Source organism: Cnephaeus nilssonii (assembly GCF_951640355.1).
Source record: "Cnephaeus nilssonii genome assembly, chromosome: 2".
NCBI classification, from domain to species: Eukaryota; Metazoa; Chordata; class Mammalia; order Chiroptera; family Vespertilionidae; genus Cnephaeus; species Cnephaeus nilssonii.
The window spans coordinates 56,362,730-56,386,380 of record NC_137073.1 but is presented as its reverse complement, the minus strand read 5'-3'; the positions used below and the strand labels follow the sequence as shown (position 1 = coordinate 56,386,380).

Sequence of the window (23,651 nt, the reverse complement as noted above, 5' to 3'; positions counted from 1 at the left end):
AAATATTTTTTAAAAATTAAAAGTGGAAACATGGTACCATATCAAAAGATCTGAAAGTTTTGAGCTGAAATTTACTTCACTTTCTAAGAAACAAGCATTACCTGTTGTTTTTTTTAGAAAAAGTGAATTTTATATATTATTTGCTTTCTTTGCCCTTATATATATGCACTAACATTCAAAAGGTACAACTTTAGATCAATAAATAGTTATAAAATAAATGTTCAGAATTTAGTTATTAAGAGTGTGTCCAGACACTTCTATACAACCTTTTTCAATGGAAAAAATATCAAGTTTCAAGGAGTTATATATTCTTAACAAGCACTATAAATAAATTTTGGCATTTACTAACTTAAGTACTCAAGGACTTGGTTTGAGGAGTCCAACAAACTGAATGTCTGCTTTTCAAGATTACTATTATCTTCTATTAACGGAGAGATTTTAGTGTTTCTATATTCTAATAATTCACCATCCTTGCTTGATGTCAATAGTTCATTATCGGCTACACCAATAGTTGCGTCTTCTACCAGAATACTGGCTTGGTATGCTCCAACTGGAATTTCAGGCATTCCAATGTAGTCATGATCTGCCACTACTGAACTTTGTAAGAGATAAAGACTGTCTGAAAGAAGAAACATAAGTTTGCCTTTTAGAATTATAATTAAACATCACTTCAAATTAAACAATGCTAAATGAAGAACAAAATCCCAAGTAATAAGAATTAACTAGCAAGATTAACTTTCATTGGATTCTCCTACCCACTAAACATTCCAGAGAATGAATAAAATAATATATGAATTTGAAAGTTTATATATATTTAAATAGTTACCACTTTGATATGTTAGAAATGCATTTATAGATCTTGAGCTTAAGTACTTACTAGTTATATTAGAATTCGTAACAAATGGACTTTACCAAACTTATTTGTTAGAAGAGAGGTTCTATATATGTGATACACACTCTATATATGTGATACACACACACACACACACACACACACACACACACACACACTTTTTCTTTTAAACTAGAGGCCCAGTGCATGGATTCATGCACCAGTGGGGTCCCTTGCCTGGCCTGTGCCCTCTCGCAATCCGGAACTCCTTGGGGAAGGTTGGACTGCCAGTTTTGGCCCAGCCCCCGCTGGCCAGGCTAAGGGACCCCACCGGTGCACAAATCCATGCACCAGGCCTCTAGTATGCATAAAGGATCTTTGGTTAATCTCTGCCTTCCCCCCTTTTCTCTGAGATTCATCAGTCTGTTCAGTGTTTCTGTGCATTGAGCGTCTGCCCCCTGGTGATCAGTCTGCATCATAGCTACCGGTCAAATAATCGCTTAGGCTTTTATATATATAGATAAGTAACTTATTGTAATAAGGATTATACTCAGCAAATTCTACACAAATGTAATAGAAAACTACTCTGGAGATTACAAGCCTTGTTTATGTAGGGAAAAAAACACACAATATTCTCATTCATTCAGAAAGGTCAAATATGTTTAACTCCTACGATGGTCTGTCTACTGGAGCCAATAGAAATGCTCTTTAACTTCAAAAAAAGATTACAAAAAATTACCAGAACAGTGACTCTTGAAACCTTAAGTACATATTGAAATAATATTTTAGATACACTAGGTTATATAAGAAATATTATTAAAATTATTTTCATCTATTTGTACTTTTTAAATGTGAATACTAGAAAATTTAAAATTACATATTGCATATTTCTTGCATTGTATATCTATTGGATGGTACTGATCTAGAATTCTGAGTTAGGGATATAAAAAAGAACAAGATAAGTCCTGTCTTCATTATAGAGAGATAAACATTTTAAAAATATATTTTTATTGATTTCAGAGAGGAAGGGAGGGGAAGAGATAGAAACATCAATGATGAGAGAGAATCATTGATTGGCTGTGCACCCCCACTGGGGATTGAGCCCACAACCCGGGCCTTGACCTCCTGATTCACTGGTCGGTGCTCAACCATTGAGCGACGCTGGGTGGGCTAAACAAACATTTTTAAAGGACTTTTCTACTCAGTCCCATTACACAAGAGACTAAGTATTTTTCTTTCCTCAATATATTGACTTAGTTATGTCTGATGAAAGAAATATTTCAGTTTTTGCAGTTTTAAGGAGTAAAAAATAAGTTTAAGCAGCAAATTATTTTTAGGCTTTTTCAGGTTTATTTGTGTTCATATTACCCTTTCTAAAGTATTTATTTATTTGTTTTAATTCATTTTTAAGTTATAGTTGACATACAATATTATATTACTTTCAGGTGTACATCCCAGTGATTAGATATTATATAACTTACTAACTAATCACCCCAATAAACCTTGTACCCATTTGATACCATACACAGTTATTTATGAAATATTATTGACTATATTCCCTATGCTGTAGTTTACACCCCCATAACTATTCCGTAAAAAATAAATAAATAAATAAATAAATAGTCCTAAGGAGAAAAATAAATTAAAGTCAAAGCCTCAGAGACATCTGAGTGATTTGGATTAATATATTTTTTCAAATAGAAAGAAAAGTATAGGGTTTCAAAATACTTAATTTTCTTATTCATAAGAGAGGTGACTTGACTATTCCTATACACTGAGTGGCCAGGTTATTATGATCTCTGAACGCATAATAATCTGGCCACTCAGTGTGTGTGTGTGTGTGTGTGTGTGTGTGTGTGTGTGTGTGTGTGTATTAGAGGCCTGGTGCATTAATTAGTGCATGGGTGGGGTCCGGCCAGCCTGGCCAGGGAGTGGACATGGGCGGTTGGCTGGCCTGCCTGCTGGTCGAACTCCTGGTCAAGGGGACAATTTGCATATTAGCCTTTTATTATATAGGATATACACCGAGTGGCCAGATTATTATGCATTCAGAGATCAAAATAATCTGGCCACTCAGTGTATATGGCCTGATAATCCTAAAACCATTAGAATGTGTTGCCATACTCATCTTCTCATGATAAAATAACAATAATTTGATAGTTATTGTTATAATACAATAGTTGTTGTAATAAATAACCAATACTAACAACAGAGAACTGATAGACTGAGTTCAGATTATATACGTAAAAGGCCAAAGGGAGGCTCTTTGCATAAACTATATTAAATAAAGTCAAGATCATGGGCTTGATAATATAGAGACTAAGCTTTGTTTTGTTTCATGGGTGTAGTCCATATTGTGGTGGGCAGAAGAATGGGCCACTAAAGATCTCCATGTACTAATCTCTGGAATGTGTGACTATGTTACTTTACATGGCAAAGATGAACTAGGATAGTGATGGAATTAAAGTTACTAACAAGCTTATGTTAAAATGGGGCGTTTATCCTGAATTATCTGGTTGGGCCCCAAAACTATGGTTCTTAAATGTGGGAGATAGAAGGCTGGAGTGATGTGATGTGAAAAGGACCACCTGCCATTGCTGGCTTTGAAGACAGAGGAAGAGGGCCACAAGCCAAGCAGTATAGGTAGCCTCTAGAAGGTGAAAAAGGCAAGGAAACAGGTTCTTGTCTAGAGCCTACAGAAGGGAACAGAGCCCTGACAATGACTTGATTTTACTAGTAGCCCAGTGAGACCTATGTTGGACCTTCTAAGCTACTGAACTGAAAGGTAATAAACTGGTATAGTTTTTTTGTGTTGTTTTTTTTTAAAAATATATTTTATTGACTTTTTACAGAGAAGAAGGGAGAAGGATAGAGAGCTAGAAACATCGATGAGAGAGAAACATCGATCAGCTGCCTCCTGCACACCCCCTACTGGGGCTGTGCCCGCAACCAAGGTACATGCCCTTGACCAGAATCCAACCTGGGGCCCCTCAGTTCACAGACCGACGCTCTATCCACTGAGCCAAACCGGTTTCGGCCTGGTATTGTTTTAAGCCACTAAAATTGTGATAATTTGTTCAGCAGCAATAGGAAACAACATATAATGAAAACCATTTTACAAATTGTGAAGGGCCATCACACTATATCTTTTGAGGGAGGCAAATACAATCTATCACAATAACTCCTATCCAAAACAAAACAAACAAATGAAACTATTTAAAATCTATGATGGATAAAACAAGGTTCAATAACATTTTTAATTTCAAAGGGGAACATTATGATTATAAAGAGACACTATGGTATATCATTAAATTTCTTATTAAAATAATTAATCTTGAAAAGATGCCTGTCATTGGACTAGAGAAACAAAATGACAAATAGGACTTACTAAAATAATAATGGGAAACATTGTAGACATAGTACAGAATGTGGATAAGAATGGATAAGAAGTTGGCATCAGAAGCATATCTGCTTTGGACAGTGAGCCTTTAATACAAAAACCTCAAGGCTGGTAAAAGTAGCAATGACAGGTACAGACAAATTCATAGTTCTTTTGGCTATAGCTCATCCAAATTTATGTCAAATAAAAGAATGGGGTGCTTATTCAAAGACATTTTGTTTGCTTTAAATTTAGTTCAAGACTCTTTAAAATCAGCTTCTGAGGTGAAGATTTTCAGGAAAATATGTGATAGTGAAGAAAAGACTGCAGATATCACATTACAGTTAAACCTCATTTCTGGAACATCTCCCACCTCCAACAATTCGGTTCTAGATCAATGGTTCACTGAGAAAAAATGTCTCAGTTGTCAACCAAAACTTCAGTTTCAGACCTGACAACCCTTTCATACTGATACCTCAGCATGTCAAAAAGCGTCTCTCGGGCAACAAAGGGCAGAATGCTTTGTTGCTGTGGAAATCAAATGATTAGCACAATTTTGAAACATAAAGAAACCATCAAGAGTGCTAATATTCCCTAGCCAGTTTGGTTCAGTGGATAGAGCATTGGTGAGAGGACTGAAGGGTCCTGGTTCCATTCAGGTCAAGGGGACATCCCTCGTTGCAGGCTCTCCTGGTCGGGTGTGGGAGGCAACCAATCCATGTGTTCTCACATCAATGTTTCTCTCTCCCTCTGTCTCTAGTCCTTTCCTTCCACTCTCTCTAAAAATCAGTGGAAAAATATCCTCTGGTGAGGATAAACAAACAAACAAACAAAGAGTGCTAATGTTGCTAAGGGTGTGAAAACAGCCTTAAAACAATCACAGGCAATTGGACAGGTAGGAAAACTGTTGCTAACTGGATAAACAAAAAGCAGTCAGCCAGTGATAGCATTCCAGAGGCAGTGATACATTGAAAAATTCATTTAAGGCCCTAGCTAGAGAGTGGGCCCTTGGACCAAAGGGTCCAATCAATGTGCGTGTCTCTCTCTGTCTCTTCCCCTGCCCCCCGCCCTTCCACTCTGTCTAAAAATCAATTGAAAAAAATATACTTTGGTGAGGATTTTTTAAAAAATAAAAAAATTAAGGCTATTAGGGGATGGTTCAATGAATTTAGGAAGCGTTTATTTATAGATTAAATAGTACATTAGACAGGTACTATATGTAAGAAGGGTTAAAACAGGGAATCATTTAGGGGTCTGGAATGGATTAATTCAATTTACATTATTTCTAATGGAATAAAAGGATTCAGTTTTCAAACAAACCGCTCCTCGAACAGCCTTCTGGAATGAATTAAGTTTGAGAACTGAAGTTCCACTGTATTTTGAATTGCTGCAAATAAGAGAAACATAAAAAGGACCAAACAGTAATCACGAACCAGATTCCAAGATGGCCAGATCAACACTTTCTTGGTTAACAAGAAAAACAAATTTACCCACCAATCTCAGGTTTCTTATGTATACACTAGTACTAGAATTGCAACTTTATTTATATACTGGAAAAAGTATCTGCAGAGAATTCAAGCAAGCAGCAAAGAGTATATAGCCTCTGTTTAGAAACTGTTATACACAATTGGATTCTGAAATATCCAGGAGTAGCAAAATGTTTGGCTTGTTTCTTTGGCAAGAGCAAATTGCAAAACGTTGGAACAGATCCTGAAACAGGAATACTTTAAATATAAATTTTGTATTAATGAGGTTAACACATTAGAAAGAAGCTGAACGTCAAACATTAAGAAGAAAATCATGCTAAAGAAGAAAGGACATGTACCCGCATAAACTTTTCCTACAGAAGGGAGAAATCATAAAGGGTAGCTCAGAATTAAGTAACACAAGAAATAAAGTGCTTATCTTCTAACAAAGAGAATGAAGGTACCATGAGCTTTCAGAATTCAAATTTTGTGCACCAGGCCACTAGTATATATATAAAAGCCAAGCGACTGGAATGCTGGGATGACTATAACAACCGGTCACTATGATGCCCACTGCAGCCAGCCAACCTCCTGCAGCCCCTCCCCCCAGCTATCCCTACCCCCAGTCGCCTCTCCCCCCAAATTGGGGGAGGTGGCCAGCTGGACCCCACCCATGCACGAATTCATGCATTGGGCCTCTAGTGTCCTATAAAATGTAGGTTATCTGGTGCTCTTCTAATTATTATTAAGACTGTTACAGAACTCAGCTATTTATACAGATTAAAACTATACTAAGTTATATCTTCCATAAATTGTTATTCATATTCAAATAATATTGATGCTTTATCTTTCTTTATGGAAAAGGCAAAGTTAAATGGCTAAGGTACCAATGAACTCCTTCTCAGTTATCCACCCCAGAGAAACTCTAGGGAGCAGATACCCTAGGACAAAACAAAAGTCTCACAAAAGTGGGATTTAATCTGAAAGCCATAGCAAAATGTCATTTAGCTCTAGTCTATGAAAGAAAGGGTTAAAGAAATCAGGATATCTTGACTGCTCAGTACCATATTTGGGGGAAAGTATAATTTTGTTTAGGGTGTTATCACCTCTTCTTATAGCACCTTATAACATTCTGAGTACACCCCATTCTGCCCCCTCCCCCATACCCACCTGACTATGATGCAATGTTAAAAACTAATCACATTTAAGTCCTCTAATAAATTTATCTCACAACAGGATTTGGGACAGTATATTTGTTTTTGGCATTATCTTAGTTGCTGTTTTTTCATGCTAAAATGAGACACAAAGTTGCTCATAAAATACTGAATATGAAACTAGAGAACACATAATTCTTCCATGAATTGGCTCAGTATCTCTCACATGAACAATGGGAAAGTGTGAGAAGCACACTAGCAATCAAAATAAAATCTTTTAAGCCTGATGGTTCCAAAAGAGATATTCTAATAAAACAAACTACCTAGGATCTAAAACTATACCAAGTTTTATAAAAATGAAAATGTGTGGCATTTTATTTTTAACTTCTCTCCTCATTCAAAGAAAGTAAAAGTATAGAGAAGTGACAGATATTTACCTTGTTCACTGGATTCTCTTACATAGGGCTTAAGGTGAGACATTTTGATAGGTCTTTTAAGCCTAGTCCCAGTGTTGTCTCTCAGAACAGCACATCCACTTTCTGTAATATAGTCTATGACACAAGGACCAACCCATTCCGACTGGAAACGACCATCCTTCCACCAGTTTTTCCTTTGCCTTAAAACTTCATGACCCACTTTTAGATGAAATGGATTTAACTGCTTTGGTTTCTTTTTAACAATGATTTTGTTTTTATGTGTTTCATCAACAGTGTTATTCTCCATCTACAAGTATGGGGCAGGGGAAAAGAGAAAGAGAACAAAGGGGATGAAAGAGCTATAGCTTCTTGAAGGTAAATGCAGATAATACTATGAATGATTAATTATTAAGATGCTACTTTAAAGTTAGGTATGAATCCCACTTAATCCTTAAAATAATATTTGAAAGTCAGCATTACCCCAACTTTACAAACAAAGTAAACTGCAGTAGATTAAGTAATTTGCCCGTCAAACAACTGGAAAGCAGTAAGATGAGGGATTTGAATTCTGCTCTACTTGATTCCAAAATGCATGGTTTTTCTATAAATGTCTTTCAGAATTTCATAGCTAGTAAGAACCATGTTTAATTAAGACAAACAGAATTTGGTGGAAAAAGAATCTGGTTTAAGGATGTATCAGATGTGTGTGTGTGTGTGTGTGTGTGTGTGTGTGTGTGTGTGTGTGTGTATGCTACAGAATTTTAAAATATCACTTTATAGATTTTTCTGTTATAGAGTTTTCTATTAAATAGAATCACCTGGCTCACTGAAGTTGTCTTATTCTCCATTATTTTATCAGCTTCTTTAATTGCACTTAGAATTTTGGCAAACATACTTGTATCATCACCATCCACTTCGTGGAGAACATCTGAAGTCTCAGGCATATAAGGATTTCGATTAAACATTTGAAAGTATGGCATATTTTTAGTAGGCTCCTGTTTTAAATAAAATAAACAACAATTTACAATAAAACACTTATTTGGCAAGAAATACTCATAACTTAAAAGTATAGAATTACAAAAAGGGACATACCAAGTGAGTTACATTGAAGGCAAATGAAACAGCTGACAGGTGATCATCCCAGTTGTTTGGGTAGTCAGCACAGTGTTTGGAAAGAAATGTTTTGATGGTGTTGGGTATACCTTCAGTCTGGTTAACAGCTTGAGAGGCATGAGAAATTACAATTTGCTTCATGCCAAACAATCCACACAGTTCAACATTGATCTGAAAAATATATAAAACAAAGCTGACTTTAAAATTTTATTTTATTTTCCCTTGATTAAAAGGTTTCAAAAGAAATTGAAACTTGCCTTTTGCATTGACCATGGCCATTTTATATAAAAACATGTTTTTTATTTAAAATAGTAATTATCATTTATTGAGTCCTATGTGCTGATCAACGGACTAGATGCTTTATATTGTTGTCATTATGCATTACGACAATCATATAAGGTAATATTAATCCCATTTTAAAGGTAAGAAGCTGGAGCTTTGGTAAGTTAAGTGCCTTGGTAGGGACACACATACATCAAGGAAGTGGAAGAACAGAATTTAACATCAACTCTGAGTACAAATAACATTTTAATTCAGTAGATAGTTTCTAAAAAACACTAGTCACATAATCCAGTTATCAGCTATATGACCTTGGCCAACTCACCAAACCTCTGTGTACTCAGTTTCCTCATCTGTAAAATCAGGAAAATCCCACGCAGGATTCTTTTGAGGATTAAATGAGTAAATGTAAAGACTTAAAACAGTTCTTGGCAATTTATAACTCTTAATGTTACTATTTTTGTTGTTGTAATGTACACGACCTAAAAGAAGTCAAAATGAGTTTAAAGCCGTGGCCAGTGTGTCTGAGTTGGTTGGGTGTCATCCTGTGCACCTAAAGGTTGCCTGTTTGATTCTCAGTCATGGCACATGCTCAGGGTTGCAGGCTCCATCCCAGTAGGGGGAGTGCAGGAGGCACTTGATTGATGCTTCACTCTAACATCAATATTTCTCTCTTTCTCCCTCTCCCTTCCTCTCTCTCTAAAAAGAAAATCAATAAAAAATCTTTTTTAAAAGTTACAAAGTGCGCCGAAACCGGTTTGGCTCAGTGGATAGAGCGTCGGTCTGCAGACTGAAGGGTCCCAGGTTCGATTCCGGTCAAGGGCATGTACATTGGTTGCGGGCACATCCCCAGTGGGGGGTGTGCAGGAGGCAGCTGGTCGATGTTTCTCTCTCATCGATGTTTCTAGCTCTCTATTCCTCTCCCTTCCTCTCTGTAAAAAAATCAATAAAATATATTTTAAAATAATAATAATAAAAAAAGTTACAAAGTGCAATTGTTGGGCTTTTAATAGTTGTTGGGTGGACTAAGCTGGTACTAGCTTTTTTTTTTGCTTTTTTTTTCCCATTACCTTTCCCCTCTTTCTGACCAAAATGTAGACTTTATGGCATGGGCTCTGGCAGCCATACTGGAAGCACAGTCACCTCTTGAAGATGGGGGAACAGTAAGCTAGAAGCATTAGTTCCCAATGACATTCAGAGTTACCCTTCCAACCTGGGCCTTCTTTTACCTAAATTTATATACTGGGAGGAGGAGAAGTGTTGTGTTACTTGCAGCTGAATAAAATTTCTAGCTAATATACTATGTACTAGTAAGCTATCTCCTTTTAATTAAAAAATAATTAAAAAGAAATCCCAGAGAATAGGTGTATTTGGGTAAGCTTCAATCTGGGGTCATATCAGTAGTTTTAAGTGGCACCTGTGGAATAGCTTCAACTTCTTTCTTTCAAGAAACTGCCTAGAAATGATGCAGTGAATCCATTTGTGAGATGCTATTTTGATATCCTTACCCCAATAGCCTTTTTTTCTTCCCATTAAACCAGACATCCCACTAGTGGTTACAATTTTTGTTTTCCATAAGACATATTTCTAAAATTAAAGAAGTAGCCGAAACCGGTTTGGCTCAGTGGATAGAGCGTCGGCCTGCGGACTCAAGGGTCCCAGGTTCGATTCCGGTCAAGGGCATGTACCTTGGTTGTGGGCACATCCCCAGTAGGGGGTGTGCAAGAGGCAGCTGATCGATGTTTCTCTCTCATCGATGTTTCTAACTCTCTATCCCTCTCTCTTCCTCTCTGTAAAAAATCAATAAAATATATTTAAAAAAAATAAAAATAAAAATAAAAAAAATAAAATTAAAGAAGTAATTTTACATTTGAAAATGTTTATTCTCATTTCTTCAGAGGCTTAAAAAATCTATATTTTATTGAAACAATTAGCAAATATTCTAAGCCAAGTTACAGTAGAAACGTGTATTTTCATCCAACTATATGATAAATCTCCCACTTTGTGTACACTGTTCTAATCTTATTATAATACTTTACCAGTGTTTTCTGTATTTGCTGACAAAATAAAACATTTGGTAGTCATTATGCTTTCTTTGTAATATTTAAGCCATTTAAATCACAGCAAAAAGAACACATTTTCCCAATCATGTGTGATTTTTAAATTTTTGTATTATTAAACCTCTTAAAAGAGACTTATAAATATTTACTGTTACTTTTGGTAAAATTTTCAAAGTGCTGGATTGATTATCATGATTTTAAACATGACTGGAAAAACTGCTGGTGATTTATATTGGCTTTATGCTATCATTATTTCATTTCTTGAAGCACCATATGCACTTAAGGTGAGGCTCCTCATTAACAGAGGTAAAAGCAAATACTTCCAAATAGTATTCTTTATAATTTTGAATTTTGGGGGCCAATTTCCTATCAGATTGGATTAGTTCATACTTATTTTCATTTCATTAATGTGTCTATGAAAGATCTAATACCACAAGTTAATTAGAAGTGTCAGCTCTATCATTTTCTTGTGGTTGATAGGTGACTGCATTATTGATATTATCATGTTTTATTACAAGAAACTTAAGCCACCTGGCTACTCTGTGATGATTCACTTTGCTGAAAATTACATGATAGCCATAAATTCAATTATTGCTAAAAGCAAGGGACAGGGAACCACTGAAGATTCCTATATATTGAGGATTCTCTTTTTTCAAAAAAAATATATTTTGTTGATTTTTTACAGAGAGGAAGGGAGAGGGATAGAGAATTAGAAACATCGATGAGAGAGAAACATCGATCAGCTGCCTCCTGCTCACCGTCTACTGGGGATGTGCCCGCAACCAAGGTACATGGCCTTGAACAGAAACGAACCTGGGACCCTTCAGTCCGCAGGCCGATGCTCTATCCACTGAGTCAAACCAGTCAGGACTCTCACTTTTCTCTTATGATACCTTCACACAATCATTTGCCTTATTGACTCAGGATGCTATTATCAATCTGTCCACATTATTAGTAAAGCTGTATTTCTTTCTTATTAGATAAAAAAGAAATATAAACAGAAGTTCTAATATTGTCATCAAACAAAACAGGGTCTTACATCCCTATTTTGCAGATTACTGCTGTGTCAGTCAAGTTAGGCAAGATTATGTTGCAGTTACAAAACACATTCAAGTTTCCGTGGCTTAATTCAACAGTTTTACGGTTTGCTCATTCAAAGTCAGTTGTAGGTCAGAATGTCTTTCCAAAGCAACTATTCTCCACTAGGTGCCTCAGCAATTCTGGATGAGAGAAATTCCATCACTCTCTACTATAGTATCTGGAATATTCTGTCAATTCTCCAGAGAAAAGAGTAAGATTGGGAGATTGAAGAACTGGGCATGAGTTTTTCACTACCTCGGGCTGTAAAAGTGGCACACATCCATCCACTCAATTTCTTTGGCTAGATCTAGTTACTTGGACTTCTCTACCTGCAAGAGACTAGAAGGAGCCATCTATATTTGAAGACTAGAAGAACTAATTATTGCTGAGCACTAGTAATTTATATGACAAAAGCAACAGATAATTATGCATATTTTAATCACTAAAATTATAAAAGCAATTTGATAATACATATAAAACTGAAAAATTAAGAAAAAAATCTATAATCTTATTCCTCTTAAAAAATAATTCCATGGTTAACCTTATGGGTTTTTATTTTAGTGTTTCAATACCTATTTTTTACATAATTATCTATGTCAATAAATAAATATGCAATATAGATGTAATAAAATTCTTTACTCAGATTTTTGTTTGTTTGTTTAATCCTCACCTGAGAATATGTTTACTGATTTTAGAGCTTAGACCTCAGCTGTCTTACCTGATGAATGAACTCATCTCTTTGGTCCATTATTATTTTCTGAGGAGGTCCATATAAGAAAAATATATTGATAATAGCTTTAGAAACTTCTGATGCTGAAACATCACACAGAGGCAAAATCACAACCCATTTTGTGAACAAATCTGTCATGATTATAGCATATACATGACGTCTGTTGCTTATATGAAATGGACCCATTAGATCAACAGTAACTATACTCCATGGATTTTCCACCTTGAGGTGCTGTTTAGGTGCTAGAATAACTGTATTTTTTGCCACTTGGCAATGATGACAAGCATATACCTGCAAAACAGGCACACAGTGAAGAAAAGACATGTAAATTTTAATATAGTCAACATAATAAAAGCAGTCTTATAAATCTAAAACTTTAATACTTAATAGGTACTTTGTGTATTAAAGAAGAAATTTTTGGATTATTCTAGAATAGAATAAAACCTCCTATTCAAGATAATAAGTAAATATTAGTTGCTATACTATTCAATGACCCTCTTAAGAAGTTTTACTCAAATGGAACATAATTCTGGTTTACATTCAATAAATATTTATGAAATGAATAGATCTTAAGACAACTTTGCTATAATTTGAAATCAGTATGTGAATATATAGTAATTTCTTAAAGCAAAATGTTTTTAAAAAATTACCACTCCAGTAAATTAATTCATACATCTACTTCAACAAATATTTATGAACACATAATTTTATTCAAACAATATTTATAGATACCAAAAATTCCTTTAGGTTCTGGGAAAAGAGAAGGGACAAAAACAAAAAGTCATGGAGCGTTCATGTGAATGAGATGAGATCAATTGATGAACTTATGGATGGTGTCATTGCTCAACATATTTCTGGAATTCCACTTTGGAAACTAGTTTCAAACCAACTCCTAAACAAAATTTTAAAACAATCTTCTTAAGTTATAGTTACTTTTTCATTGATTATTTTTTAGAGAGAAAAAGGGGGGGGGAGGGAGATGGAGGAAGAAGGGAGAGAGGAAGAGAAAGAGATATTGATGTGTAATTGTTTTTGATCAAAGTTTTTATTTTATAACTTATATACAAATAACCTGGTTATTTCCAAAAATCATATCCATTCTCAAATTTGATAAATATTTCATCAAATGTTTGTAAAGGAATTATAACAGATTCTAAAGGCAAATACAAATGTCCAGGTCTTTGGAATACCTACATAGATTCATAAACTGATAACTCATAAATGATACTTTTTTAAATGTTGGCTTAATTATTTATGCCTAAAATGACCATCCTTTTGATGCACTATTACAATTATTAAAGGGATCTCATATACATATCAAAGAATTCCTACTATTTGCAAATTGAGTATACTAGAAAGAGTAGAAATCATTTCATCTACCAGCAAGAATCCCAGAATTTCTGGGTGACTTTTTTATTATAAGAAGTTGAATGTTCTAGTGGGTTATAAAGTTACAAAACTCAGACTAATTTCATTATCTTCACAACTTGACTTTGCATTTAGTTGGTTTTAGGTTTCTACCGTATTTGACATTTTCTATGGCAAGATGAAATGGGCACAGAAGATGATAGCACACATAGGACCTGACTTTTCATGAACATATTCACTTCAAGAATTCACATAAAGATTGGATGACTGCCATCAATGAGGTCATTTAGTTCAAGGAATTTCAACCCCATTTATATTCTGCCTATACAATGAAGATAAATGATGGAAGTCTGGTTCTAAAAAATCTGTCTAAATATAATGTTTAAATAATGCTTTGTTCTAGTTCATATTATACTTTAGTGATTTTAAAGAAGAATTCTGAAGGAAAATAAAACACCCAAAATGTTTCTGTACAGAAATTACCCACACAAAAGATACTAAACCATTTGTACGCCATAAGTGTCTATAGACGTAAGCAGTGGGCCTTTTTAAATTAAATTCAAAATATCGTGGCAGTTAACTGGTTAATGAAAACTGCTATCCAGAATAAATCTGGAGCAATAATGAATTTTGGATATCTATTACAGTTACATTATTCAAAATATTCTAAATAAGAGCCATACCCACTGTTTGACATCATTGGTCACAGAAGTCCAGTAGTAATTGGATTCCACTAGAGTGAGGGTTCTCGATATGCCATGATGGGCTCCAGTGTTGTTTTCATGGCATTCTCTTAGGACTTTCTTCTTTTCTTCTTCTGAAATAATAACCAAACGATTTTGTTTTCTGTCTTTTCCAACATAAAACAACTTTTTATCTGGAATAAATGAGACAAAAATATAATTGCAATTTTTAGAGATCTATATAATTTTAAGATAATCACGGCCTTTTCTTTAAACCATGAGGGTTTTTTAAAAAAATTAAAAACCTTTTTATCTCTAAGACAGAATATTTGTAATGATGCTAACATACAATCTGAAAGGCTCTCAGCTGTTAGACTTACTAGATATATATGAGGAGCACTAGCTTCTCTAACTTTGTATTACTTAACTAGCTTGCTCACCAAAGCATGTGAAACTATAGAAGTATGAAATTAACTTTCTATGGGTTACTCAAACTAGAAAAATACTTGCAGACACCTTCTAAAAATGGCATGAATTAGCAAACTATGTACTGATAAGCCACTTCAGGAACAGAATTTTCTGAAATAGTATTTCAGAATAACTCTATTTTTGTAAGCAACCACCTCTCTTAAAATTTTTCTGGATTTGAGTAGGAGGTGGGGTTGGTAAAGCCAGAAAGTGGGAGAACATTAATCCTCAAGATAGTTTGCTTTCCTTTGGAGGATACCTGACAAGAATCTAGCAGGGAGAGAACCATCGCCTCTCCAGTATAGATGAGGTAACTGTTTGAAATCCAGATTACACCATTAAGTTACTAATATGATTAAGTTACTAATATGATTAATTAAGCACATGCTCAGTGGAACAGTCCATACTTGAATTTAAGCAACCTGAGGGCAGAAACCTTACTCTCTTATTCATCAATGTATCTCCAAGGCTGAAATATGACCAGCTCATTAGGAACTTTGTAAACATTTTTTACAAAAATGATTAAATAAATCAATCAATGAATCCTCACTTTAGTCTAAGAAGTATGTCTGTTCTTAAGCTTAAGGGAGTTATGTACACAGGGAGAAATGAATAGGTGTTTATCACGAATTCATGCACCAGTGGGGTCCCTCAGCCTGGCCTGTGGGATCAGGCCAAAACCAGCTCTCTGACATCCCCTGAGGGGTCCCGGATTGTGAGAGGCCGCAGCCTAGGCCAAGGGACCACGCAGGTGCATGACTGGGGCTGGGAAGGGACACGGGAGGTTGGCCAGCCAGAGAGAGACCACAGGAGGGCTCCAGGTTGTGTCCGGCCCATCTCACTCAGTCCTGATCAGCCGGACCCCAGCAGCAAGATAACCTACCAGTCGGAGCATCTGCCCTCTGGTGGTCAATGCACGAGAGAGCAACTGATCGACTGTCTGCCCCCTGGTTGTCAGTGCACATCATAGTGAGCGGTTGAGCAGCCTTAGCATATTACGCTTTGATTGGTTGAATGGATGACCGGACGACTGGACACTTAGCATATTAGACTTTTATTATATAGAATCATAGAATTTTCTTGACTTTCTTTGAGGAAAGCCTGATTCTGTGCCTCTAGCCAAAATTCTCATTAATAGCACCAACATTCAGTTATCTGGTGACTATACCTCTTACTTATCTCATTCCAAACTTCCCTTCCTCTTTGGAAGAAGGCAAAGAGGCAAAAATTATCATAAACTTTCAATACATATATTCTACTGCCTAATATTTAACCCATTCAGAAATTATTTAATAGCAGTGAAAGGAGGGAACCACAGAAATAAGTATAATAAACAAACAAGTTAACTTTGTCAACATTTTCATATTAAGCATCAAATAAGTTTTTCATTGATAGTAAGTGCTTCAAAATACATCATTAGAGTAGAAACCACCTGAGGGGGAAAAGCAGGCAAGGTTAATTTAGGTATATGTTATTGTTTTTTATCCCAAGGTATCATTTTCTATCTATAAATTTAAATGCCCTTTTCATGGCCTTCAGTTAACTTCTGTGTGATTTTTATTTTGCTTTTGACTGAGTGGCATCATCAATTCAACTAGTAATTGTTTGGCAACAACCAATTACTACAGAAACTCTCAGGATTCCATAAAGAACACATATGGAGAAGCATCTATATTAACTCGATATTCAAGATTTGGGGCCTTAATTTTACCTTTGAAGACAAATTTTTTTGCAGCTCTTCTTATTCCACTTCTCTCACTCGGTAGTGTAGTTGGATGATATTCACCAGTTCGTTTATAATATGCAATTTGTTTAAGATGAAGTTCACCGTTTTTTCCACTACGTACCATTATGAACCTAGGTAAAAGATATTTAAGATATAATTTAGCCCGGCTAATGTGGCTCAGTGGTTAAGCATCGACCTATGAACCAGGAAGTCATGGTTGGATTCCCAGTCAGGGCATATGCCTGGGTTGCAGGCTTGATCCCCAGTAGGGGGCATACAGGAGGCAGCAGATCAAGGATTCTCTCTCATCACTGATGTTTCTATTCTTCTTTTCCCTTTTTCTTCCTCTCTCTGAGCTCAATATATATATATAATTTAAATGATAAGATAATTCAGTTGCTTTTTCAGTTCAGACTCTGTCACACTTCTGCTTTACATATGAATTGAATATTCACAAAATATTACCTGAGAGAGATTACTGTATTGTAGTACATAAAAGGAACAGTATGATGTATAAGAGCTAAAATATTCAAATGTTATTTTTGAGATATATTATGACAAATTACCTTGTCTCTTTCTACATGGTAAGAAATGTTGACAATTTTCCACATACTGGGGGAAAAAAGGAAATGAAAAAGTATACTTCAAAGAGTTTTGTTTAAAGTCTCTCAGTACCATTAACTAAAGTGTTACTTATATAGGATGGTTCTGTTATGAGACATTTAAATAAACGATAGGTTATAAAGAGAGAGATTCAGTTTCATATTACTTCTACATTTATTTATGGTCATTGAAAAATGCAAAAAAGAACCCTATTCAAATCATTTATGGGAAAGGTATGTTTCGGAAATGTTCATATAATAAGAAAGGAGATAGTTATTCTAGAGCTCATGCACTCTTCGGAACTATACATAAGCTGCTTTTTTGAACAGAAATTATTTTTTATTTTATGCATACCTTCTCTATGTTATAAAGAAAAATCTGGTTGTATAGGCCAAAATAAAGGAAAACTTCTCTATTTTAGTTTTCTTTAAAAAGAAAATTTTTCTTTCATATTTTCAGTTGAAAGGAATGAGCCTGTGCTGGTTTTCTGTTTGGCACCACCCCCACCCCATTCAGAATCATTTTCGGCTTTTCTCTCTCTGCTGCTGAGCCCTAGGAGACTGACCTTTACAGGCTGCATTTATAGCTTTCTATCCCACAAAGTCCATTCTGCACAAATAAGATGGATTGGGGTGGAAAAACAGAAAGGTCAGTACAGTTAGGGGACAACTGCATAATTCAGGCAAAAAATGATAAAATTCTGAGTCAAAGCAATATCAGTGGAAATGGACAGATACATTTTTTAAGAATCGTGACTGACTGGATGTGTGAGGGAATAAAATTAAGAGGCTGGGATCATTTCTGAAGTTCTGGCTTAGGGAGAACAATGGCAGTATTGAACATGTTGTACTGAGCTCATGGATGGCCTAAGCCTGTAGATGAAGTTAAGGCAATGGAAGAAGGATTTCATGGACAGGGCACCTAGTAAGAAGAACAGCAGATATATCCTTATCCTTTAACATTCCCATTAATGAATACGCTCGTCTATGAATCCTTCCTGACCACATCTATTTCCTCTCAGGCAGAACTGTGCACACCTCCCCTGGTGCACCCACAGTACGTGCACCACTTTCATAAAATCTGCACCACTTGATTCAACTTACTAGTTTGTATTCTCTCTCCCAAACACTAGTATATTGGAAATCCCTCAGCAACATGAGATTAGCCAGAGAAATAGGAAAAAATCCAGAAGAGGTTCTGTCATAGAAGTCTAGGGGATAAAGAGCAAAGAACAAGAATTAGCTGTAGCGCCTAAAGATGTGCCTGAATTACTACAATCTCATGATGAATCTTTAACAATGAGGAGTTGCTTGTTTTTTGTGGTTTTTTTTTGAGGAGCTGCTGCTTATGGATGAGTAAAGAAAGTGTTTTCTTGAGATGAAACCTATGCTATGAAGATTGTTGCAATGACAAGAATTTCGAATATCATGTAAACTAGTGGATAAAGCAGTGGCAGGATTTGTGAGACTTCGAATGTGGGCAAAATGCTGTCAAACAGCATTGTATGATACAGAGAAATTGTTCATGAAATGACGAGTTTTCAATGCAGAAAACTTCATTTTTGTCTTTTTTAAGAAACCGCCACAGCCACCCCCTACCCTTCAGCAACCACCACCCTAATTAGTCAGCAGCATCGACATCTAGGCAAGACCCTCACCCAGCAAAAAGATGACTCACTGGAGGCTCAGAGGATGATTAGCACTTTTTAGCAATAAAGTATTTTTTAATTAAGGTAAGTATTTGTTTTAGAGAATGTTATTGTGTACTTTATAACAGACTACAGCACAGTGTAAACGTAACTTTTATATGTACTGGGAAAAGAAAAACTTTGCGTGATTCGCTATTATGATATTCACTTTACTGCAGTGGTCTGGAACTGAATCTGCAATATCTAGGGGTTTATCTGTAGTAATCATGACTGTGTAGTACTGGCAAAATGAGAGCCGTTGGCCTATTGAACAGAATAGAGTGTCTAGAAAAACAACAACACAGAAATTATAAATTGATTTTTGAAAAAAGCACCAAGGTAATTCAACAGCGAATGAATAATACTCACAAGAAATGTTGCTGGAACAACTAAATAGCAATATAAAAAAAAGATGACCTCAACTCATATCTTGCACCAACTGTAAAAATTAACCCACTATGGGTCACAGACCAAAAGGTAAAACCTGAAACTATCGAACTTCTAGAATAGGGGTGGGGAACGTCCGGCCCGCAGGCTATATTAGGCCCGCACAATAATTTGGTCTGGCCCTGAAAGGCATTAGGAGTGAGTCAATTAAATGTCTGATCAAGTATAGTAGGCTCATTTTTAAGTTGATAATTTTGTATGGCCCGGGAATTATGTTATAAATATCCAAATGGTCCATTGGCACATAAAAGCTTCCCCACTCCTGTTCTAGAAGATAACAAAAAAGAAAATCTTTGTGAGTTTAGGTACACAGATATGGGTGGCAAATAATCACATGAAAAGATACTCAGCACCATTATACAATGAAAAATGCAAATTAAACCACAATAAGATACCAGTACATACCCATCAAAATGGCAAAAACAACAACTAAGCAAAACAAACCTAACAATACTAAGTATTACCAAGGACGAGAATTGATAGTAAAAGTTATAAAGTGATTTTATAATAAATAATTTAAATTACAAATAAGGAATCGGTCTTATTAATTCTTAATGCTTACATTGTTTCACACAGTGTTTGGGACACAATGATCATTCAACTATTTGTCAATAAGTAAAGTATTACTTGCATTTCCTAATAGAAGTGTTAGCATTGAATTAAAAGAGGCCACATGTTCCAAAGTTCACATTGGGAAAACATTACTTTACTTGCATACATGTGGCACTGTTAGTACGGTGTGTCTAAGAAGATAAGGCTTTTAAGAGTCAGCATTTCTAGTGAGTGAGTTACCTAAGCCTCAGTATCCACATTTAGAAAAAGGACATAATACTTATGCCACCTTTTTCACAATTACATGGATCAATGAGATAATGGATTTAAAAAGTCTTTTACAAATGGTAAATCAATACATAATTACTAGAGGCCTGATGCATGAAATTCGTGTACGGGTAGGGTCCCTAGGCCTGGCCGGCAATCAGCGCCAATCTGTGGGGTGACCGGCAGGGCAATTGGGAGGCCCCCACTGGCAACCGCCTTAGCTGGCCTGGCGCTGCCCACTCACTGACCCCACTGCTGCCGCTGGTCACCTCCCTCTGCGGGGTGACCAGCAGGGCGATCCGGGGGCCCCGCCGCTGTCTGGCCTGGGGCCTGCGGGCAGTTCCTGCGTTGAGCATCTACCCCCTGGTGGTCAGTGCGTGTCATAGCAACCAGTCATTCTGCTGTTCGGTCAATTTGTATATTAGGCTTTTGTTATATAGGATTGTTTAAATACGTAAGTATTATCATCCATAGCAAGCTGTTCAAAGTAAGAGAGAACACTTCTCAAAATCTTTACAAGGAATAAGATTTTAAAACCTCACTCCTTTCTTTAATGGTTGATTAATGTTTTCTGGCAAAGTATATGTTTTACTAACAATGAAACCTAGAAAACTCAACAGTTGCATACTTCACTAGTATAATGAGATTATAGTCTAAAGGGGTTCACAAGCTTATAGTTCTGGAAGTAGACACAGATGACAAGGACAAATAGAAAATGGAAAAGGAAGAAAATCAGTTCACAATAGTAGTGTTTTAAATAGATGGTTAAAAGTTTGCTGCTAATACCTGGTATTTACATACAGGAATAACTTAAAGAACCAGTAGATTTTTTTATTTCTTTTCAAAGTATATTCACCATTTGGTCCCTAGAAACCCCTCCCCACTCCCCCTGTGCCTTGGTGGTTGAGCATTGACCTCTGAACCAAGAGGTCAAGGTTTCATTCTATAGGCCTATGTTGGGGGCTGGGTCCCCAGTAGGGGGTGTGCAGGAGGCAGCCGATCAATGATTTTCATCATGGATGTTTCTATCTCTCTATCCTCTCCCTCCCTCTCTGGAATAAAAAATATATATAAAAGAAAATGGCTTTAAGCTGTAATATTCAGAACAAATATACATAATCTTCCTCTGCCCAAGTATTATTATTTTTTATTGATTTCAGAGAGGAAGGGAGAGAGAGAAACATCAATGATGAGAGAGAATCACTGATTGGCTTCCTCCTGCACGCTCCCTGCTGGGGACTGAGCCCATAACACAGGCATGTGCCCTTGACCAGAATCGAACCCAGGACCCTTTAGTCTGCGGGCCAACGCTTTACCCACTGAGCCAAACCAGCTAGGGCTGTGCCCAAGTATTATTAAATGAAAGTATCATTTACAAAGGACAATTTAGTGGTTTGAGCAATAAATATGAAGATTATATTAGGCTTTTTTTGAATTTACTCTGTTTCAGGAATTTTTGTTAAAATAATTGCTTGTGTATTAAAACAAGTAGAAGTAAGAAAAGGTACTGCTCTTCCTTTCCACCTGGCCACAGCCATCAGGTAAACCAAGATGGGCGCTTACAAGTACATCCAGCAGCTATGGAGGAAGAAACAGTCCCATGTAATGTGCTTCCTCCTCAGCTGCCACCCGCCCGACAGAGCGCGCAGGCTGGCCTACAAGGCCAAGCAAGGTTATGTCATATATGGGATTCGTGTGCGCCGTGGTGGCCGCAAGGGCCCTGTTCCTAAGGGTGCCACCTACGGCTAGCCTGTCCATCACGGTGTTCACCAGCTACAATTTGCCCAAGTGTTCGGTCTGCTGCTGAGGAACCATCAGGACGCCACTGTGGGGCTCTGAGGGTCCTGAAATCCCACTGGGCTGGTGAAGATTCCACATACACATTCTTTGAGGCTATCCTCATTGATCCATTCCATAGACTCTCAGAAGAAATCCTGACACCCAGTGGATCACCAGACCAGTCCACAAGCGCAGGGAGCTGTGAGGGCTGACATTTTGGGGAAGGCGCAGTACCCTCCAGCTCCACCGTTACCGCCAAGGTCAGGAACGTTTGTGAAATTCTTCCCTAATAAGCAATTAGCACAGTCAAAACAAGAAAAAGTCCTAATGAAGGTGGCTCATTACAACTTCTAGCTTGGCAAGAGGAAATGTCAGTCATATTTGGCTGAACTTTTTTACACTCGATCCCTTGTACAACATCAGATAAAATCAATGAATATCTGTGTTAATATTTATTACTTAATTCCTTTAATAACTTTTTCTTGTGTGTGCAATAAAGGCAGTGAAGCGTCACTTTAAATAAAAATCAGGATTTAACTGTTTCACCAAGGGCAAAACCCAGCAAGGCCACCAATTTAAAGCCTCTACAAGTTATATGCCTATGTTCCAAATTAAGAACTCAAAATTAGTAATATTTCAATAAGCATGTTACCTTGTGATCAGAATTTTACTTCTTGACTCTTCTATTTTAATTTCTAAAAAAATGTAAGAGCACAATTTTATGTAGCGTCCAAGACTGGGAAATCTAAACATACCAGACAATTCACTGTCATCTGCGCTTCACCTCAACGTACACATTCGTTTAACCAAAATGTCTTCGTCTCCAAATGCATAAAAATGAAGTCACGTGTGACAAATGCATTTCACTTTGAAAATTATTTCTCTACTTTAGGTTAGAAACGCCCATTTAAGGAACACCCATAGAGATAAAATGGGTCCTTTTCCTTCAAAACAACGACACAGGATTCTCCCTTGAGCTAGCGCTTCTCCCCGCACAGGAGACGTTAATTTGGGGCAGAAGGGTAATATTTCAGATTAAATGACAGCTCTGCTCCAGTCAGGAGGGAGCATTCTTCAATGTCGACCGAGTGCAGCACTCAACTTTTGAACTCACTCGGAGACGCGGACACTACTTTAAAGGAGCATTTCCAGAGCGTGTTCAAGCGGCTAGATCTTAAAGGCAAGGTCCGGCTAAATTGAGCACAAACAGAAAAACGACCCTTAAGCAAAACTCGGTTCCACCGAGCAGGCATCTCCCCAGGCCCGAACACGGAAATCGCCCAGTGTCTGTGCTGCCGACGGGACACCGCCAGGCCCTGCCGCCCCAAGGGCGCCTGCGCAACGTCCAATTACACCCTTCCTAGGCTAGTCGGTGGGCACGGCTTGGAAATTACTGTCAGGTTACGCCTCGCTTCAAAATCCATTAGGTATGACAAAGCACACCTGAACGACCACTCACCGAAGTGGTCCTAAATGCAAGCGACAGGATTTAAGCTCCCTCTCGCGACTTATCTGGTGCTGCCGGAAGCGGAACTAGCCAAGTCGTTAAGAGGGGAGGGGCT

The 23,651-nt window shown here is 36.8% G+C and overlaps 1 protein-coding gene across 4 annotated transcripts; it reads right to left on the bottom strand.

Moving 5' to 3' along the window:
* GIN1 (gypsy retrotransposon integrase 1) lies at positions 1-23,651 on the bottom strand. Of its 4 annotated transcripts, none has more exons than XM_079787256.1 (8): positions 23,549-23,651; positions 16,740-16,885; positions 14,561-14,754; positions 12,498-12,800; positions 8,340-8,531; positions 8,066-8,242; positions 7,269-7,554; positions 1-619 (listed from the first exon to the last, which is right to left on the bottom strand). In XM_079787256.1, exons 2-8 carry the CDS (start codon positions 16,876-16,878, stop codon positions 345-347), a joined length of 1,566 nt encoding a protein of 521 aa, XP_079643382.1. In that variant the 5' UTR covers positions 16,879-16,885; positions 23,549-23,651; the 3' UTR covers positions 1-344. The 4 variants fall into 4 exon arrangements, with proteins under 4 accessions (XP_079643382.1, XP_079643384.1, XP_079643383.1 ...); XM_079787258.1 differs by having other exon boundaries at positions 14,561-14,694; positions 23,549-23,648; XM_079787257.1 differs by lacking the exon at positions 23,549-23,651 and adding an exon at positions 22,742-22,760.

Excerpts from the sequence above, each read along its gene's own strand:
- GIN1 (XM_079787256.1), bottom strand. The coding sequence starts at position 16,878 with ATGGTACGTAGTGGAAAAAACGGTGAACTTCATCTTAAACAAATTGCA. Across the intron at positions 14,755-16,739 it reads AAAAAAATTTGTCTTCAAAG|ATAAAAAGTTGTTTTATGTT; the intron begins GTAAAATTAAGG and ends CATTTATTCCAG. Across the intron at positions 620-7,268 it reads AAGAGAATCCAGTGAACAAG|ACAGTCTTTATCTCTTACAA; the intron begins GTAAATATCTGT and ends TTCTTCTTTCAG.